At 33.1% G+C, this 17524-nt stretch overlaps 2 protein-coding genes across 5 annotated transcripts in view; one reads left to right on the top strand and one right to left on the bottom strand.

The window, feature by feature from the left end:
* Positions 1 to 3731: 3731 nt before the first annotated feature.
* Positions 3732 to 15025, bottom strand: LOC143257168 (uncharacterized). The gene is given in 4 exon segments (XM_076515508.1): positions 3732 to 5189; positions 5191 to 5623; positions 9908 to 9982; positions 14853 to 15025. Coding segments are annotated over 4 exon segments (1830 nt in total). The 5' UTR covers positions 14916 to 15025; the 3' UTR covers positions 3732 to 3930.
* Positions 14441 to 17524, top strand: part of LOC143257167 (doublesex and mab-3 related transcription factor 3, truncated-like) — a 50662-nt gene continuing 47578 nt past the window's right edge. For 2 of the 4 annotated variants that reach the window (XM_076515507.1, XM_076515506.1), the window contains exon 1: positions 14453 to 14595. The gene's annotated coding sequence lies outside the window, so the exon portion shown is untranslated. Of the gene's footprint in view, positions 14596 to 15449; positions 15506 to 17524 lie in introns of all 4 variants that reach the window. The other 2 variants (XM_076515502.1, XM_076515503.1) reach the window with 2 other exon arrangements.

Genomic DNA, 17524 nt, shown 5'->3' with positions numbered 1-17524 from the left:
TAGACTTTTTTGAAGCTCCCATGCAATACTCTAATGCTAGAGACCCCCTCCTTAAGATAATTCAAATTTGCGGCCCTTCATTAAAGCTCCCATGCTCTATATTAAATCAGGCACTGAATTGCCCTCATTGTGGGCTATTGATCTGTAATGCAGTTTCCACTGCAGGAGTTTTTGTGCATCACCTTACATCATAATCTTATCCCTCATTTAATTTATACCGTTTTCCAAAGTTCATCTAGTGTGCATGGATGGTAACTACTGATGATCCGCTTGAGCAACCATAACGATAAACGTCTATTACGCATACTCGCAAATGGTAGATATACCGTGAATTCTCGTTTTACTTGGATTTTATCAAGAAATTGGAATTTGACTTACGTGGGTGGATACGATAAAAACAATGCGTTTAAAACTAGTAAATATATAGAGATCATTAGGGGTGGCTCTGATGGTAAAGAACTGTGATTTTCACTACCGTAATGGTCGCAAGTAGGATACCACGAAAAAGAGATCTGTGTATGGATAAATCACTAGCAGTTGAACATTTGCGATGTATATTCACTTAAATTGTTCTTTGTAGCTATGTATATATACACAGATGGCTACAAAGAACAACTGAAGTAACACCTTCATACTTGCAAGAAGCGAGGAAATATAAAGTTGGTTTATATTTCCCATTGTTATAAATGAAATTCTATTAGAGTATTTTACTCTTTTTTTCGGTAATACAGATATGCACATTTATAAACCAGTGGCCACTTTAAGCGATAATTAAGACAGAAGCTCTTTCCACGCTATAGGTGCCAGATGTTATCCCACTCTAGCTGCTTTTGTAGCAACTATACTAGATAAGTGATGTTGTCTTATAGGGAACCATGAAGCCATATGACACCTGACACAAAAGAGTTGATGGTTAATACAGGGGTTGCTAATGGTTTCTTCCTCTGCTCAAGTGAACACTTTTACACCACCACATCAAACCTTATCACAGAAACTGCCTGTGTAAAAGATGTCTCAGTTTCGTGCAGCACAGTATGAATTCACTCAGCATCCACTATAGTTTTTTTTAATGAGTATCTAACCACAGCCTGTAGGAGACGTGATCTCGAACGTCATCTCATACAATCTTATCAAATTAAGTGATTACATTTTCCTGGGGGTCTTTGCCTTTTAAAAGTTGAGTTTGATACCATATACTGCAGAGAATATAATCTTCAGCACATTGGTATCCACTCATCAAGTAACTCTTCAATAAAGAGGTCGAACGTAGGGTTATCTACAGCATCAGATATTCAACTGCCAGGTTCCCGACTACAGCCATCTGAAGCAACTTTCTCGAAATGTTTAATAAAATCCCCCATCCCCTTAAACATTGGTAGACTCACCTCTTTCACATCACTTTCATAATTATATGCTGGTGTAGACAAGAGTTGTTACTGTCCTTTCATGATATACTAGAAGGCTGTATACATTTGAGATTTATACAGTTTCGGTGTACTCATTTAATTCAAGTTTAGAACAAGAGTCGCTCACACCATACGTTTTCCAAAATTTAAATTTCAACTGGTGCACGCGCTTTTACTGCCCAAATTTATCGAACTAATCTATTTTAGTTGACGTTTAGTCACTAAGATCAGATTTTTAGGCAACTATTTGAAGTATACGGCTAGCCAGAAATTAGATCAAGCGCCATTTTAGACTTGTAAAAATGCTTCTCAGGACGACTGGTATGGGTATTAACGTTGTTCTCTGCTTTATTACTGTGCGTGTTTTTCTTATATCAAAGCCACATCGGTCTATCTGCTGAGCCCACCGAGGGGAATCGAACCCCTGATTTTAGCGTTGTAAATCCGTATACATACTTAGGTGGGGGGCTGCTTTATTACTAAAAGCGTTATCACGCATTTAAGACTATTTTACATTTCACGTCTATCCAGGTATTAACTCGCAATCTTATCTACCACAACCTACAGTAACGCCTTGTATACATTTTAAAAATACATATATTAAGTGTGGTTATTAAGAAAATTAACCGTAGAACTGCCGATGGCCTCGGTATGACCACATCAGCTTTTAAACACATTATCAATTGTTTATAAACCAAATTGTTGTGGGTTCCCAACATAACAGTTGATGCACACATACATTGAAAAAATTGTCGTTGTTCCCTTTGCATTTTACACAAAAAACGTGTTTTCATCTCTTTTTCTTTTAGTTATGTATTCCGAATGTCGCTAACTTTCGATAATATAAAAAAAAAAAAAACACCAGTATCTCGATTCAAATTGACGTATGTATAAACAAAGCCTCGTTATCAAAAATGGTTCTATCAAATATTCACACTTAACAACGAAAGGTAAAATTAATAACAACAAAAAACGCCATAACACTTCTGCCCCCTTCAAAAATGTTCGTTTTAAACCTTTCTTTTTGGGACTTAAATCCTAAAATAAATGGCCATACAATTCGATAGTTTATAACTTGGGAAATCGACAGCAAAAATCTTCCACGACACAGAACAGTCGTCCTTGGGGTAACAAGACAAATAGGTGTTTTGTATTATTTATCAACTATTTTAATACTTAAAAATATAAATATTGTTATCTGAGACCAATGGAAAGTCTAGATAACCTCTGCGAAAAAGTAACGAATGGTTTGCAAATAGTGTAACAGAGATAAACTGGTTGTAACCAGTATACTCTAATTATAGGTATTCGTTACCCTCTCATTGTTGAAGTAGTACAGTGTCAAAAAACTAACGTTATTCAAATCTGTACATTCTTGTATAAAATTATTTGCACTGAATCCTTTATTCTCACTAGGCCTAACACAGGTAGTCAGATTTGGATATCAAATGCAGAGGATATCGGATATCAATGTGACTGGTGCTCAGTATCACCATGTGTTATATTGCAATAGGAAGTACTTTACTTCCAGACGTTTAAAACTGCTTCTTGAAACAATTTTTCAACCTCTGTTCTACCTCACTTCATTGCTTCGGTATGAAGTGCTGCACCCTTTCTTCACAATTAAGTTTTCATTCCAAATTCTCAAGGTTTCCAGAAAATACAGTCAATATTTCTATAGGGGTTCATTTTGAGTATTAATATTGCTGTGGATAGATCTTTAGGTGCATATACATCTATGCTCAGTTCCAACCATTACTCTGACTTAGCAGCCACAACACAGAATACAAGATAATGCTGGATAAGACTCTGAAAAGTCAACTTTAACGGTTTATGAAGTAATTGTATAATATGGTAATTTTTTCTAACCAACACAAGTGTTCACATATTATTTTATACTAAGCTATACAAAAAGATTAAAGGGTTAACTCAAAAATCAGGAATTTTGTGAAAACAGTTTTTTAATGTGATCAACTTGTTTAAGGAAACAATCAAAGTCTGCCTAAGTGTTGTACATGAGTTTTACAGTTGCATGTTAAAACAATCCTAACTGCCACTGAAAAACATCACACACTCATAATTTTTCCATTTGTCCTAAATGTTGAACATGAAATATTTCCACTAAACTTGTAACATTTTAACATTATTAATTCCTAAATCCCTTTCAGCAATGGAGCTACTTAAACATTTTTTAAAATTTATTTAATAGTTTTGTAAACTTTCCAATTACAAACAGTTATAGCTTTACACTTTAAACTTATTCAGACTGAACTACAAAATAACTGTTTTTCAACTTATTACAGATTTGAGATAATGACACATCCATCACATACCCTCCAAGCTTACCAAGGGTCCTAGGCTTTATTTTTCAAGAAAAGGCAGCAACCAAAAATTAACATGAACTCAACACTGTACATTTTATTTTTTTAGTATACAAGATTCTAACTTAGACTAACCTCTCATTCAAAATTTATAGAAGCATAATCTTTAGAAAATTTCACTTATTTTCTTAGTAACATCCTATTCACCAACTAATATTTACATAAGGCAATATATTTAACAAATCATCATTATACGATCTGCTCGTGGTCACATCCTTCCAATCTTTCCACTTATCATTGTAATCATAATTCCCATTAACACAATCCCACTGATCTGACAAAAGACGATCTACTCGCTCATCTGTTACTGGTTCACTTTCTTTCACTACATAATCTTCATCCCAATTTATGTTATTTGGCTCAAGAACAGGTAGTGAGGACATAATGTTTTTTATTTCCAAGTCCACAGGATCGCGGGTATTGGTGAAAGGTTCATGACATGGTGGAGTCCTTGTGACGTTGGAGTACTCATTCACAGGAGATTCCAGGCTAGACTTATGGTACAAAGGACTATTGTTAACTCCTACTTCTTCTTCTGGGCTAATGGAGGACTTTAGAAACCTGACCATGAGTTCTGACTTGGTTTGCCAGGTTTCAGCATCACAGCCTAACAAGGCATAATTCCCAGGTTTACCTGGAAAATTACTGGGACTTCCCACATCACACAAGCTACTACTTACGCTGGTAGTAACAAGTTTACTGGGTAAGGTCGCTCCTTTCTTCGCCTGGAACTCCTCCATTAACTGTTGATGAGTTTTGACTTTAGATAATTTTGAACTACATGATGATGCTGCAGCAGAAATCTTTTCTTTTAAAATATCCCTACTTTCATTCTGTTTCCCCTTTCTTTTTGGCATTCTTTCTATTTTAGGTTTTTCAAAGAGGGAAGGAGAACCAGATGCATCTCTACAGGACTTAAAATTTTCAAAAGGAGACTGTCTACTGTGGAAAAATGTCTGAGCTGGTTCTGATGTGGAATCAAGACCATTTACCAAAGCAGTTTTATCATTAGAGCAGCTGGCATTGTCTGACATAATACTTTTTTTTGATGGTATGTTAGAATCATCCTTCCTTAACCGTTTATTGGCTGCATTGGTTCTGGCTATATCAAGGTCCCAATGGGAAGTACTTACTAAAACACTAGGGGGAGTTGTAGGTTTGCTTCTCATGCTTGAATATATGGAAGCTGGAAGTGATTTACTTGAATGAGAAGATACCTGTGCACATTTTTCACCATACACAGGACTATGAGGTCTCGGACAAGCAACAGTAACAGAAGATTTATTTGTAAGGCCAGCCCTACAAGTTGTTGCATTACGAACAGCTAATAATGCTGGACTAACAGGCTTGAAAACTTGACTGAATGAAGGTGATGCTACACTTCCATTTCGACTAACAGTTTTAGGTGATAATATCTGACCTCGACTCACAACACCAACTGTTTTTTGTTAGTGGAGCATAGTTTGAATGAGCAGTCTGGGTGCTGCGAGGCCTGATGGGCATTACGGGACTGTTGGACCCACTAGAGCAGAGTGGACTAGCAACACGTTCCGAATTCAAAGCCGGGCTGTTCTGTTTAAGGCAAGATGAAACCACCGAAAGATTTGTACAAGAATTGAGCAACAATGGACCCCCACCAGGCCCAGACCCAGGACCAGGACCCGAGGCTATACTGACAGGTGGTGTGCATGCTATCCTCTCATCATTAGATGATACATTAGCCGACTGGTTCAGAAGCTTCAGCCAAGACTTGATCAGTGCCTTGGCTCTCTTCGCAAGTTGCTCATCTGAAGTTTTCTTTCGAAGTTCATTGACATACTTTCCTAGTCTTGTTTGCTAGAGTAAATTAAACAAAGTTAGTACCATACAGATATGAAGTAATAAATACTGTAACTACAGAGTCTTAAGAAATAAAATAGCTACAGAAGCATTTTCAGAGATACTGTAACAGTTTTAAAACAAACTATAACTACAGAAAAGTATATTTGAGACAGAGCAATATATACTAACACTACAGAAATTAAGAGTAAAATAATTGTAGATAGTACTATTGAGACATACTACAACCAGGTCATCCCATAAGAAATGTCTGAAAATGTAATACAGAAAGTACACCATCATTTCTCTTTGTAGAAGGCTTTAATGACTAAAAATGTAGTTGGACAGGTACAAAAATGTCCAGACAGATAAAAGAAACTAAGCCAACTCTACTTTTTCAAATCATTAATCAAATAAACCCTTATGAAGATGGATGTGTCAGAGGAGCACATTAGGCATACAATGCTTTATGAGTTTAAAAAAGGCAATAGTGCAGCAGAAACTACACGAAACATTCAAGATGTTTGTGTTGAGGAGTCTCTCATTGAAAAAAACTGTCAAAGGTGGTTTCAGAAGTTCAGATCAGATGACTACAGCTTAAGTGATGTGACTGTTGAGTTTAATGATGACTTGCTGCAGGCTGCACTTGAAGAAGATTGTGCTGAAACAGTTGAAGAACTAGCACTGAAGCTTAACTGAACCCATTCAACAGTTCACTGTCATCTGCAACAGCTTAGAAAGGTATCAAAACTTGGAAAATGGGTTCCCCATGATTTGACAGAAGCCAACCTTAGAGCAAGATGGACATTTGCACTTCTCTGCACTCTTGTGAAGGTAACTCACTTTTTTTTGGATAGGTTAGCAACTGGAAATGGAAAATGGATATTTTATAAAAAATTTTAAGTGCTGCAGACAATGGTTCAGTGCAGGTAAACTGGCTAAAATACAGCCCAAAATGGACTTCCACCCTAGGAAAGTCTTGTTAAGCATTTGGTGGGATATTGTTGGTGTGATCCACTTTGAGTTGCTGCCATTCAATGTAACAATTACATCAGACTTCTGTTGTCAACAGTTAGATTGCTTGAATGTTGCACTGAAAACAAAGATGCCTGCTTTGTTCAATCGCAAAGGTGTTGTGTTACACCAAGATAATACACAGCCCCATTCAGCAAGGATCACATCTGCAAAGACAGAAGAGCTAGACTGGGAAAAACTTCCAAATCCTCCTTATTCTACAGACCTTGCCTCATCTGATTATCATCTATTCCGAAGTTTGCAGAACTATCTTGACGTAAAAGAGCTTGGAACACATGAAGATGTCAAAACCAACCTCTCTACATTCTTTTCCTCCAAACCCCAAGAATTTCATAGAAGTGGCATTCAGAAGCTTGTGAATCGTTGGCATGAAGTAATTAATAATAATGCAACATACATTGTTTATGAAATAACATTGAAAGTATTTGAAATCCTTTCTCTTTTTCTGAGCCTAAATTCAGGCACTACTTAAGGAATGACCTGATATATAAAATGTATTGTTGAGACATAACTACAGGAAAATGTCACTTAAACAGAATTACCAAGGTGTAACCCTTAATATTTATCAACAATTTTATTAAAAATTCTTTTTATTCTACCAGAAACATGCACTTGATGTATGATTTTCAAAAGTTAATGTCACAAAACTCCCAATGCTTGAGACTTGATGTGTGTTATTAAAAATTAGTAAAATTGATTTTCAATGAGAACACAGGCCTGCAATGGTTTACCTAAAATGTTCTACATTTTACAGAAGTTCCTGTAACACCGTATCAAAAAATATCCATTTTCTCCACACTGAAAAAATTTTCAGAAAATGTCATATATACTTTTACACAAGTTACTAAATTTCATTGAAGTCAGGCTACATTTTATAATACTAAATATGTTGATAAACACTAACTATATATTTCTCTAGACCAATAGTTACATCAGTATTATTTATTATTCTAGAACCCAAACATAAAGATAAAAAAGGTTCATCTTATGTTGAAGAAAATATTAATTTGATCTAAGAAAGAATTTATTGGATTTGAAAAAAAAATCCTTACATGATAGAAAAAAAAAAAGTTTAAAATTTGAGTACCCAAATTTTGGAAAATCTATTATTAAAATGAAAAATGTTAGGTCATGTGTTTATCCTATCCTTAGTTGCTAATTTGCACTTGTGGATCATGTCACGATGAAGTTTATGATGAGCTAAGGTCGTTGGAAAGCCAATCAAGGGGGTAGAAAAGGCACAAAGCAGAAAAAAGTAAAACATTTTATTCTTCTGGTACACTCAATGATTGACATACTTAAATATGATTAATCAGACTTGAATCAATGAAAGAAGAACCAGTTAGGGAACATAAACTTAGAATGTTGTGTTCTTGATGTAATGAACATGTTATTTGATGTGATACACTCAACTCAAAATTCTTCACTTGTCAAAAACTGAAAAACATTTTTCAAAGTTTTCCAACTGACCCCAAATCACAATCAAGCTAATTAAATGCTGTTTTTTTTTAAAACAAAAAGATAATACTTCCATATAACCAAAATACCAACTTCAATGATGTCATGACCTAACATTCAAGCTCTATGATACGGAAGATTTCTTTCTTACTTCATATCTACCTTTTTTTCAATTGTCATTCTGTTTTACACCTCTTGTCTCACAATCCACCATATTTGTTATAAATACCTGCAGTTAAAGCAGCTTCAAACTCTATCCTCAAGAAACAAAGTTGTAATGCATAAAGACTTACAATCCAGTGGTCTTCTCCTAAATAATTGAGTGCAGCCTCCTCCATCTAAACTTCCCTCAATTAAGAACATCTCAATGTAGGAGTGCTTTGAACTGCCTACACTTACCAATTGTTAGTAACCCCTAACAATCAAATGCCAATGTCCTGTCATTCAGGAAATCATTGCTGTTAGCCATCTTTGACCTACAAGTACTTTGGAATACCTATGTTTACTCCTCGTTAGTACACTCCTTAACAATCAAATCCAACATCTTATCATTCAGGGAGTCATCATTGTTAGCCATCTTCGATAACTTACACATACTTGGAACTACCTGTATTTACCCACTGATGGTAAATTCCTTAACAATCAAGTCCCAACATCTTATTCAGGAAATCATCATTACTAGCCATCTCTGATAATCTACAAGTACTTGGGACTACCCATATTTTTCCTTCATCAGTAAACCCCTAACAATCAAGTGCCAATGTCCTATTGACAATTCAGAAAGTCATCAATGCTATTCTTATAATATGCAACACCAAGTTCAATATATATATACATACATTGCCTCTCAAACTTTAATACACACCCACACAGAACAGGTGGTGAACCACAGTTGGAGGAAACATGCCAGCTCACTTCTGATTTTTTCAAAAATTCTTTTGTTAATTCTTCCTCAGACTTGTCCTTACACTTTTAACAAAGCTAGGTACTTGTTATATTCATAAAACAAAAAATTATCACATGTAAATGAATAAGAAAAAATCAGTACTATGAACCAACAATAAAATTTGAATTCATACCATGCACCACAATACCAGTTACAAGTTATATGAATTATAGAAGCCTTGCACTTTGTAATTCCAACAATAAATTTACAATAGCATCCACAAGGTGATGAGAACATCCCATCTTTTGAATTTTCTGTAATGAACTTAAAAGTAACGTGTAGGAGATTTAGGACACTGACTGTCAATAGAACATAACAAAAAAAGACAATAGTCAAGTGCTTCATAACTTAAAAGACAACAAATTTTAAAACAGCCTCACAAGTATTTCTATTTGTGCTGTTCTACCACCAATCTGACATTGAACAAAACAGTTGGTAAAGGTCATAAGTCAACACACAAAATTCAGGGTACTTTATCTTAAAGCTGGAACAAACTTGGTGAGAAATGTCCATAATTATGACCTGATGGCATTAATACTGCCAAACATAAAAAGCACAACATTCATTACTTTCAGCCATATGCATGAAATTTGAAAATGAAAAACAAAATGCTTTGACATTATAATTAATTGTAAAGTTTTAAAGAAAGAGAACATCCTTAGTGTGTCAGATGAAATACCAGGTTCTTATCCTAGTATGATAGTTCAAACTGACAATGTCCAATAGCTACAGTATGTAAGAAAGACTTGCAATCTGCTGAAACATCTCATATTTAGTTATAAAAGGAAAAGATAAATCCTTTGATAAATGTGTGGAAGTATGTTAGTCCTTAATTATACGGTCTCCTTTCACATGTGGATTACCTCTAGTTCATCCTTTGTAATCGGAGTTTTCTCAAGAATCGATATGACCTCAATGACACCAACCATGTCCACCACCTATAAAACAGTTTATATTAGAATTTCAATGTGTAATTGGGTTTATTATAAAGATAAATTTAATGAAAATATTGAACTTAAAATAGTTTTCACATACTAAAGTAAGAAGTCCAGTTGACAACCATTTAGCCAAATTATAGGCTCGAAAACAAAAACTTCTGAACTTAGTTATAAAATTATTAACATCTAATATTAAAAATATGAATACAACAAAAATACCTGCACACCATGTTAACTTAAATAAAATTAGGAAAACTAGACAAGTTGTAAAACTGTACTACTTTGACGAGATTTTGTAGTAGCAATTAATTAGAACATAACCTTTTAATGAAATGTACAAATTTTGCCATAACTACCTGAAAAAATTCAATTAGTTACTGATATTAAAGAAAATCTATACAAAAAAGAAAAACGATTTACCTAGTAGCAATGAACAATTGACTGGTTATGAGGGAACAAATTATCAGTTGTCTAAAAATCACAAGTCAATGTATGTTCAATTCTACCCAGCCTTCTTCTGTTTTCAGTTTTACTACAACTGATTAATAAGCTATGTCACTGTCTACACATAAATATAGAAGTTTAATTTCACTGAAGATTTTTATTCTTGTTTTAAGAGTTAATAACAATTCACTGAAATTTAGAATTACTTACTTTTCAATATAACAGCCCATCATTTTATGACCATATCAATAAGTGTTAAAAGTAGAATTCTGTTTAATTTCAGCCAAAATTTGCCAAGAATGATAGTGATGTTTAAAATGTTTGTAAATTAGGCCTAACTGAATCAATGTTACAAACAATTATCTACAAAATTCTCCTGCTTAAACAACTCATCTGCCTCTGAAATTCTATGCAACATGTCCAAATTAATTTCATATTTGAGCAAACTCTTTGTAATTAAGCCTAAATGAATAAAGGTTTCCACTATGCTGCAAATAATTATCTTCTGCCCTGACATCATAAATGCATCACTGAAAAATGTTTGTATTATGTGATGTTCTTTCAGCTAATCACAACAAAGAATACACTACAGGGGGTGCAATGCTAAATGACAGTCATCCCGATATTTTTAAAAAAACTTGGGGCCGGTATAAATAATGTAGATTAAAGCTCTATGAATTAGACAAAATTCTGTAGTAAATCTGTAAACTAAACATGCACAATTTCAATATATTTCTAATAATAAATCAAACTATTATGAAATACATTAATACTCACTAATAATAGATTGAGAAAGATTTCTTAAACGTTTGTGATAAAACATTCAACTGAATTTGATCTACTTGAATGTGTATTTTTATTAAAATCAGAATGTTTATTTGTAAATGAAGATTATTATATATACATTTTCCTACTGTTATTGTTGACTGTACCATTGCTGTAATGAAGTTCCCACAGTAATAAGCTTTTATGACCTTGCTGAGGTCCATTTTAGATCATACATTTTGATACCTTCTACAGACCTTGAATATTGGCTTCTATTACCTGAGCTTAAGCAATTAAAGGACACAAAAGTCTGTTGGGACTATCCAGGAGAATGGACAGATATATATATATAATATATATCAAGCCTTTTGTCATGACAAAACACATACTTTAAGCATAAATTCCTATACATTCAGTTAATCAAGCCCCAGAGGCCTTTTCATTGATACAACTCTAATACAGCTAGATGATTGGTGGAATTTACTAATCAATTAATCATCCAACTCATTAATAAATTAATCTCACAGGACTTGTGTAATTTGAACAATAAAAAACACTAGCTATAAATCAGAAACATTAATATTACGTACTTCTGTGAGTCGTGACACAACCTGATTAACTTGAATAATCTAGAATTAATCAGAAATAACACTGAAAAATCATAACACCAATATTTAAATTATTTTGATTGTCATAGTAACCAGAAACATTTAGTTTCAATGTCATGATTATTTTTGACTCACAGTAACTTCTATTAATCAGTTACAGTTACCAATACTTATAGGTAATTGATAATACTGATTAATCACATTAACTGTCCAGCTTTACTCTTCAGATGGACATATATATAAAACTGCTTTTCTTAATACAAAGAAACTTTAATCCTCACATAACTTCACATAATGAACTCAGACTTGGTCTTATACTTACAAATAAACCATAATTTCAGGCACACCTACTGCAAGTAATGATTAATATAACATTGTTGTTCATCTTGGCTGTTCCAGAGTCTAAATTAAATTAAGTTAAACAAACAAACCTCAGCCAGCCCTTATCATTCATATAACAAACAAACCTCAGCCAGCCCTTATCATTCATATAACAAACAAACCTTAGCCAGCCATTATCATTCATATACTTACCAAGCTTTCTCTTAAACTAATTTGAGTTAAAATACCCATTTCACAAAACTCAAAAGGAAAAATTCATCATAATGTCTTACATTCTTTAATATCAATGAAAGAGAAAACTTCTAAATTATTAAAGTTACCCAAACTTATCTATTAAACCATCTTTCATTACAGAAAATGTATTTAGGTAACCATACTTCGAATCACAATTTAACAGTTTAGAAAACACAGTGGTGGATAAGTCCCTCAAAACATGAAAATAGTATACTGCTAGTAAATAACAAGACTTTAGAGAGTGTGTGTGTATGATTATGAATCAAAAAATAAATTATCTCAATTTACAAACTACTAGTAAGGTCACTTGATGTGTACAGTTTTGGTTTCCTTTACCTAAAAATTGACACTAATTTAATGGAAAGTAAAGCAAGGAGAGCTTTCAAAATGGAAGTGCTATCTTATAAGGACATTTAAGATTATTTTGATGAAAAAAGGGCACAATGTCATTGAAATTTATAGTATTATTCAGGTTATTGGTAAGATAAAGGTCTTGGATTTCTTGGTGGTGTATTATTAAAACAGTATGATAAGAGAACATAACTGTAGAATTTGGAAAACATGGTTAATATCCACTTAAATTCTACTTCTCTAACACAGTGGTTAAAGATCTGGAATGGGTTGCCTTCAGATGTGTTAGATGCAATATACTTTTAAGTAAAGATTTTGAATGACAAGGACTAGCTTCTCTTTCCCTTAGTTTTGTTTAGCCTCACTGAACTAAGAAGTCTCTTGCTGTCCTTGAAAAACTTGCAAACAAGTACGTTATAAAATTCTTTAGGTAATATGTTAACAACAACATGTCAAAGAAACTGCTGTAACATGTCACCTTGTTTCTTACCTTGCATCTGGTTATAATACAGTGAAAGAAAACCTTAATTACAGACCATACTATTCAATATATACAAAAACACTGAATATAAGTATTGCTTCATTCAGCTAGTTACTGGTAAAAATTAATTTCATTTTATTTAAACACATTATAACACTGAGAAATACATATGTACTGGGTTTACCCTCCTCTCAATAATCACATTACCTTTTGTGAAACACTGACATAAGTGTCAATAAACTACAAAAGGATGTGGATTTTATTCATCTAAATTCATGTCATTGTGAGAATTATATCTAGTCTCTTGTTTAATAATATGGGGGCACTTCACGTATTTTGTATCCTTTCAGAAACTTTAAATCATACTTTGTTTTCAGTATCAATACAAAATACACGCAAAATATTTATTTAAAAACTGACGACAGTTAAAACTAAACACAGAGGAAGTACACCATTATACGAACAGATCACTTAGTTCAACACTACTTTTGTACCTTTACCCTTGAAATAAAACTTGAACTCACTATTCAATGTTGAGGAAATCATCAATCCCCCCCCTCTTTAAACTACAGCAATATGATGCTCTCTATTGCCAATGGCAACTCATTGTATATGTCAGTCACCTTGTTAGAATGTCTTGACTGTAGTCTAGTTTCTTTGTTTTTTCAAATCTTAAATTTTTCTCTCATCCTATTATCTTCAGTGAAATAACTGAAGCACATATTATTCTTTGAACCTGCTCAACAGTGCCAACATCAAAATTTTCAAAACCATAAGAATAACAAAATATCAAATGTCTAAGTAACTTTAACTAGCTGTTAGCAAAATTTTGCTACTTGAAAAGCTATTCGATAAACTTTATTTTTTACGTAATTCAGACAGGCTGACATAAAATAAAGCTGAAATAATTATGTTCCATTTATATTACATGCATTATAATTTAATACTCTGATGATCATCCAATAACTGTAATCTGTAAACAGCTTGTTGATGGTATTTAAATATATATTTTCAATGTAATTACTTACTTATAAGATAAAATCATTTTAACTGTCACAGACCCGTATATCAACCGAAAAAAGTTTTGTACTTATCATTAGGCGCCTAGTTGCAAGTTTAAGAGTCCCTGATTCCATTTTAAAATTAGGCTTAACTTAACTCTAGCGTTCAGTATGAAGGCTTTGAAACACCGCGGTGGTGCCGAGGTACGGTATTCCTAGTGATCTAGCAACCGCGCATGAGCTGTGACGTCCGCATCGACAAGACACGCGATTTAGCTAGGAGGCTAACATCTTAATTTTTTTTTAAAATGGTATTCACTGAAAATTATAGAGTTTTCCTTATTAGAAACACATCTTCAGGTAGTTTAGTACTGACTGATCGATAAAGTAAGTATTTTTCATTAAGAATGGAATTTTAAAATAGTTTTAAAACTTAGGCCTAACTTGAGGCCAGTACTACTTTGCTTCTTAACACGTACAGCATTAGTAAGGCTCAACTTTCTCCGGGCTCCACACTTGCTACGTTACAGCATTGTATTTAGACCTTCACGGGTGCGTATCAATTTTGAAAGTGCTGTAGTATTATAAACATTGATTCAGAAAGTACCTAAAGCGTAAAGCCATATAACAGAAATTTAGCTTACATTGTTATCCTTGTCTAAAGCTTTCAATAATTTCTTCTTAACTTCAAATGGGGAATGCTGCATGGGGCGTGCTTAGACAGGCTCTTCTGATTACTGTACTGTGAGCTACTTCTCACTGCTATGTAACCAGTGTACAGCCACTAACAGTATGGCGGACATAGGATTTAATGGAATTGTGGGATCGCTGATCAAGGGTCCGAAAGTGACGTTTTTAGTCGGTATTTACCGAAAGTGACGTCAACGTAGGTCGTCAATGCAATATTCGGAAACCTATATATATAGGAAGCGCGTTTCAGTGACCTCTTGATATGGAAGGAAGAAAGAACGGGGAGGGCTTCGTATGTTTTTCGTCGCAAGCAACTACCACGTTGATATGCTCTGTGTCGTCAGCGGTTCGTTGTTGAAATGTGCTCGGCTGTGCAATATGTTGCGAACTAAAATTTTAACAATAGAAAAAAATAAATAAATTTATATTTATTGAACATTATCTACAAATATAATAATTTTGGGGGTACTCAAAACATAAGATTTCTTCAATAAAATCAGGACTTTTAGTATTTGTTGATCACTCCTCGAACGTTTTTGTATTATTTTTAGAAGCGAAACACGTCGACAAGCTTATACCAGTTTCGTATTTTAGGAAATTTAAGGCTGTAAGTATATTTCACGTGAAATTTCAGATGTGTAATTTGCAGTTATGTTTGAACAAAACGATTTATATCATTGTAGAATTTTAGAATCGCATTTTAAGAATAGTTTGATATGTATGTATTTTAATTCCCTTGACAGCAACTTGATACATTTTGTTGGATTTTGAGAGTGTATGTTAATGAAAATTGAACCTAAAGAGCAAGAATCGTCATTCTCGAGACAACTACATTCGAGAGATATTCAAACGGTGTATTGAATGATACATCTTTCGTAATTACAACAGTTCTAAAGAACAAGAAAAATCGTTAGTTTTTGAAAGCTGAATAACAAAGTATGTAAATATTGCAAATTATAGTATGTAGTAGAGGTGAAAAAGAATTGTAGTTATGAAGGTAATTTATCCACGCTTAATTGCTTAACAGAATCTAAAAGAATTGAAAAGATAACTTTATAATTTGCAAATTTATTATCTGTTAATTCATATCTGTTATAACGATGGATTTCTTTTGTCATATTGTCTTAAAAAAATTTAATGTGATTATGAAAAGTGACAATGATATATTGTCCTATGCATTTGTTTCTTACAAGATATATTCAGGTAATGATGCTGCTTACATGTCAAAAAATTATGAACAGTTTGCAGATTGAACGAAATATCTATATATGCATATTTGATAACACCAAGTTAGTTTTCACCCATGTGGAAATACTTTATACGTTATTAAATACGTTCCTGATGACAGCTTATTGATTTACTTGAAACAGGCTTTAAGGAATTTATTAAGCTAGCGTAAACAACAGTTCTTTATGTTTTAAAACAGTCACATTAGGCTATCTGTTTGGTTCATTGCGGGAAGTCGAACCCCGGATTTTAGTGTTGTAAGTTAGACTGCTTCATCTAACTATACAGATCACAATGCCAACCAGAAAAGGAATTGAAAGTCATTTTAAAATCTTTCTGAATAGCATTACTTTAGTTGTTTGTGTACTTTATATTGCAGCAGTTATTTTTGTTTTGGACGCTTATTATAGCAATTACATGAATAGCCAACGATCCTTATATTCCGTTAAAATTTATATTTTTTCCAATTACTTGTTCAATTTTATATAACCATAAAATGGACACCATATCTATAGGATTGCAGTATATCTATATCCTCGATAGCTATAACTTTTAAGAATTAAAACCACAATCACAAATGTATAAAATGTAATCATTATTTAGCCTACAGATCAGTGTATAAATGTTTTTGTTTCGTTACATTTTGTAGCAGAATTCCTACTTTATTTTAAAATTCTTAAAATGTGAATACTCTTGTTTGTTTACATTTATAAAGTATATACTTTACCTTTAGAAACTGTCGTGTGTCTATCTATCGAAATATAGCTTTATCTATTGGGTTAAAATATATTTAGGTATGTGCATGATATGTTTTCCATTTATAAAAAATAGTATATCTATTTATTGGAATATCAAAAACAGCTAACCACAGACCAGTCGAGAAAGCTGGATAAATGTTGTAGCGAAAAAGTTGCTGTTTGAGACATTTTTGAACTGATAAACTGATAATATTAGCTACTTTTTTAGCGTATTATTGGTATATATGTACATAATATTGTTGTAACTAATACATTGGGTTTTGCTGAGAAATTCAATAATGTTTTTTCGACGCGTAAATTACTTGGAAACCTTCTCAATCCCTACTGTTAAGTATTATTGTACTTAATAATAAACAATTATAGAAACATAACACGTGATGTACACAGATTTGAATTTATCAAAATAAAAATAAATATATTACTAGTTTTAAAACTATGCCTAACGAAAAATGACAGTTACATGCAGTTTTGCAGATAAGCCTAATAGAAGAAGTAATAAAGAAGCATGCATTAAAATGTGGAGCTACTCTGAGGAATCGTGCTTGAAACATGATTGTGTCGGATGAATATCTTGGAATATTTATATTATCTTTTGAAGAAACTTGGACTTAACATGAGACAAAATAGGGTAGCATGCAAGA

The sequence above is a fragment of the Tachypleus tridentatus genome, chromosome 7 (assembly GCF_004210375.1).
Source record: "Tachypleus tridentatus isolate NWPU-2018 chromosome 7, ASM421037v1, whole genome shotgun sequence".
Classification (NCBI taxonomy): domain Eukaryota; kingdom Metazoa; phylum Arthropoda; class Merostomata; order Xiphosura; family Limulidae; genus Tachypleus; species Tachypleus tridentatus.
Note: the sequence above shows the minus strand (reverse complement) of the source record. Positions and strands in the feature narration are given on the sequence as shown.